General features: G+C 41.0%; 1 protein-coding gene across 2 annotated transcripts in view; it reads left to right on the top strand.

Moving 5' to 3' along the window:
• Positions 1-2464, top strand: part of LOC107730719 (oocyte zinc finger protein XlCOF19-like) — a 3913-nt gene extending 1449 nt beyond the window's left edge. Inside the window, exons 2-3 of one of the 2 annotated variants that reach the window (XR_001638710.1) lie at positions 650-1683; positions 1853-2464. Coding sequence is in view for 1 of the 2 variants with exons in the window: in XM_016541613.1 (XP_016397099.1) it covers positions 681-1283 (603 nt within the window). In the remaining variant the exon portion in view is untranslated. Of the gene's footprint in view, positions 1-649 lie in introns of both variants that reach the window. The other variant, XM_016541613.1, reaches the window with a different exon arrangement.
• The last annotated feature ends 791 nt before the right edge of the window (positions 2465-3255 follow it).

Raw genomic sequence — 3255 nt, 5'->3', positions numbered from 1 at the left:
GTCTAGCCGTCTATCTATCTATCTATCTATCTATCTGTCTGTCTGTCTAGCCGTCTGTCTGTCTATCTAGCCATCTATCTATCTATCTGTCTGTCTGTCTGTCTGTCTAGCCGTCTGTCTGTCTGTCCGTCTAGCCGTCTATCTATCTATCTATCTGTCTGTCTGTCTGTCTCTGTCTGTCTGTCTGTCTCTGTCTGTCTGTCTGTCTCTGTCTGTCTGTCTGTCTCTGTCTGTCTGTCTGTCTCTGTCTGTCTGTCTGTCTCTGTCTGTCTGTCTGTCTCTGTCTGTCTGTCTGTCTCTGTCTGTCTGTCTGTCTCTGTCTGTCTGTCTGTCTCTGTCTGTCTGTCTGTCTCTGTCTGTCTGTCTGTCTCTGTCTGTCTGTCTGTCTGTCTGTATGTCTGTCTGTCTGTCTGTCTAGCCATCTATCTATCTGTCTAGCCGTCTGTCTGTCTGTCCGTCTAGCCGTCTATCTATCTGTCTCTCTGTCTGTCTGTCTAGCCGTCTATCTATCTGTCTATCTATCTGTCTGTCTGTCTGTCTGTCTCTGTCTGTCTGTCTGTCTCTGTCTGTCTACACAGTCATGAAGTGTTTCAAGTTTTAGTAGGTGCATATATGCATATATACATAATGTTGCTGGTTTTCTCTACAGGAATGCCAGTCATTCTGTCTGCAGGTGTGACATGGAGAATCCTGAGGCACCCAGATTAAATGTTGAAACGGTGAACGAGATGCATAACAAAGTAGAAGTCAAACCAAATTATGTGGCAAAGCTGCTTCAGGACCACAACGAGTACACCTGCAGCGTTTGCGGCGTCAGCACCTTCTCGCTCGCTCGGATGAACAAACACATGCAGTCCCACGACCGCGATCGCCCGTTTCCCTGCGAGCTCTGCGGCAAGCGCTTCGGCTGTCGCAGCCATCACACAGAGCACCAGCGCGTTCATACGGGCGCTCGGCCGTATACCTGTGACCGCTGTGAATGGGCCTTTACCACCCGCCACAACCTGAAACGCCACCAGCTCGTCCATGATAAGGAGGAGACCTACAGCTGCAATGTGTGTGGCCTTCTCTTCTGCCAGGAGCATCAAATGAGGAGCATCATGAGGGTCCATCATGAGCAACGCGGGTCTCCAATCCGTCCAAAACTCAAGAATAAAACCAATCAGAACATGGACCAGAAGAAGAAAATACACAAAAGCCTCAAGAAACTTGGCAGAGATGCTTTCGAAAGGCTGAACACCAGAATCCAGAGGATTGCTTATGACATTGAGGTTGTGTTGTGAAGAATATCGACGACATTAGTGCTAGGCATCATACTTTAGGCTTTTTTTGTGGCCAGTGTGATTGCAACAATCGCAAACATGTCTTTTCGTCGTGTTGATAAGGAGCAGGGCTGTTGGTTTTCCCATATTTATATATTCTGCAACATCATAGAGCTTCTGCTCTAACATTGTCGCAACCAGAGTTGTAATGCAAGTGATGTAGTTTTGATATGTCGCTGCTCTCGTGTTCGGTATAAACGCATTGCTGTAGATCATTTACAGTTTTAGGTGACATTTTCTGTATTAATGTATTATTCAGTTGCGGTTTGGCCACAGGTGTTTGTATTTCAACTAATTTACTAAATCTCATGACAGTGTGCATCTACTCATTCGTTAAGAATAATCAGTTCTTCTGGTTCGCGTTCAAATCAAGTTCAAAATATAAAGAGAAATGAAATTGTTTGAGGAAATGATCATAAACTAGATGTCTTTGAGATAAAATCGGCAGTAAAAAAAATACAAAGGAACGTTTTTGTTGAGACTCTTGTGCACTTTTAGATTTAAATCCATCAATCTATAGGAAACCACAGAGCGGTTAAAGAAAACGGTTAAAAGCTGGAATTCTAGCTATAGCCGCTATAGTATAGCGATGCAGATCTAAGACAATGAGGAGCATTACTATATAATGTCTTAAGTGATTTTCTAAAGACGCTGGAATGGACAACAGTATCCATCAGAAATGTACGTCTTTGATATTTCTATAATGTGCTCTAAGCAGTGCATTTATATAATGCTCTTCACTTTAGACTTTTACATTAAGTAGTTTTCTTAGCATAAAAAGTTCTGCTTTTATTATTTAAAATGTTTTTATTTCTGCTTCTCAAGGCCTGTTTTTGTCGTGCCTGTATAAAGCACTTGAATATGACATGTTTGATGTAAATAAACGTTTTTTTCTCATGGTATTACGCCAAAACAAAACTTTGTGAATTTCACGCTCCCCGTGTATTTGTTCTTTCACTTTCACTTGAAAGTACACTCTGTTTTTATTGGAGGTTGGCATCGGTAATACCATAGTAACTGCATGGCAATGTGCTGAAATCTATCCGAAACATTCTGGCATTGTAGATGTCACTATTGCACAGGTAACCAATCACATTTCAGTTCTTATCTTATGTGATGACTCTTCACCACCACCAGATGGCAGCACCTTCAAACAGGTAAGATGTGCACACGTTGCCTTGTTTTTTTGTTTTTGTTTTAAATGGGCTAAAGTGTATTCCTTTTTGGTGGGTTTTGAGTCAGCTTTGTACTCCAGACAATGCATCATCCAGTGCATCATTCTCAGGTTGTTAAAGTAACATATTGCTGTTCATCTTGTGTAAAGACTCTGTATCTATTGTTTCTCAAGTGTATAATAACAATGTTGTTGTTGAACCTTGATTTGTGAGCTTTTCCTCCCAAAATCCCTAAAACCATGCCAAAAAAAAGAGACTTTTTGTTCTCATCTTCATCTGATTGAACATGCATAGCTGTTGCATTAGACTTAAAAGGATAGTTACTCAAAGTTGTCAATTCTGTAATCAGTAATGAAACTCTTCATGATGTTACAAACCTGTATGAATTTTTTTTTCTTTCTACGGAATACAAAAGAAGATAATTTGAAGAATGTTGGGAACCAAACAACACTGGACCTTATAGACTTTCTTTGCATGTACAAAAAGTAAACACTAAGACGTTTTTCCCAAATATATGGACATGAAGGTGAGTACATGATTACAGAACGATACTTTAAAGTGAACTATCTATCCCCTTAAGGGCTGTGCTTGTGTGATAATTCCTCTCCATCACAAGGTGGCAGCACCTCCAAACATGAGATTAGGTTTGTGCTCAGTATTCTTCATGGTTTGCATATTACTATTTGCATGCACAGAAAACCCAGATAATCTACCACGTTTTGTCAGATGTACAAAGTACAGCCTGAGGACACTGTTTG

The sequence above is a fragment of the Sinocyclocheilus rhinocerous genome, unplaced genomic scaffold (genome assembly GCF_001515625.1).
Source record: "Sinocyclocheilus rhinocerous isolate Xijiao unplaced genomic scaffold, SAMN03320098_v1.1 scaffold2358, whole genome shotgun sequence".
NCBI classification, from domain to species: Eukaryota; Metazoa; Chordata; class Actinopteri; order Cypriniformes; family Cyprinidae; genus Sinocyclocheilus; species Sinocyclocheilus rhinocerous.
Note: the sequence above shows the minus strand (reverse complement) of the source record. Positions and strands in the feature narration are given on the sequence as shown.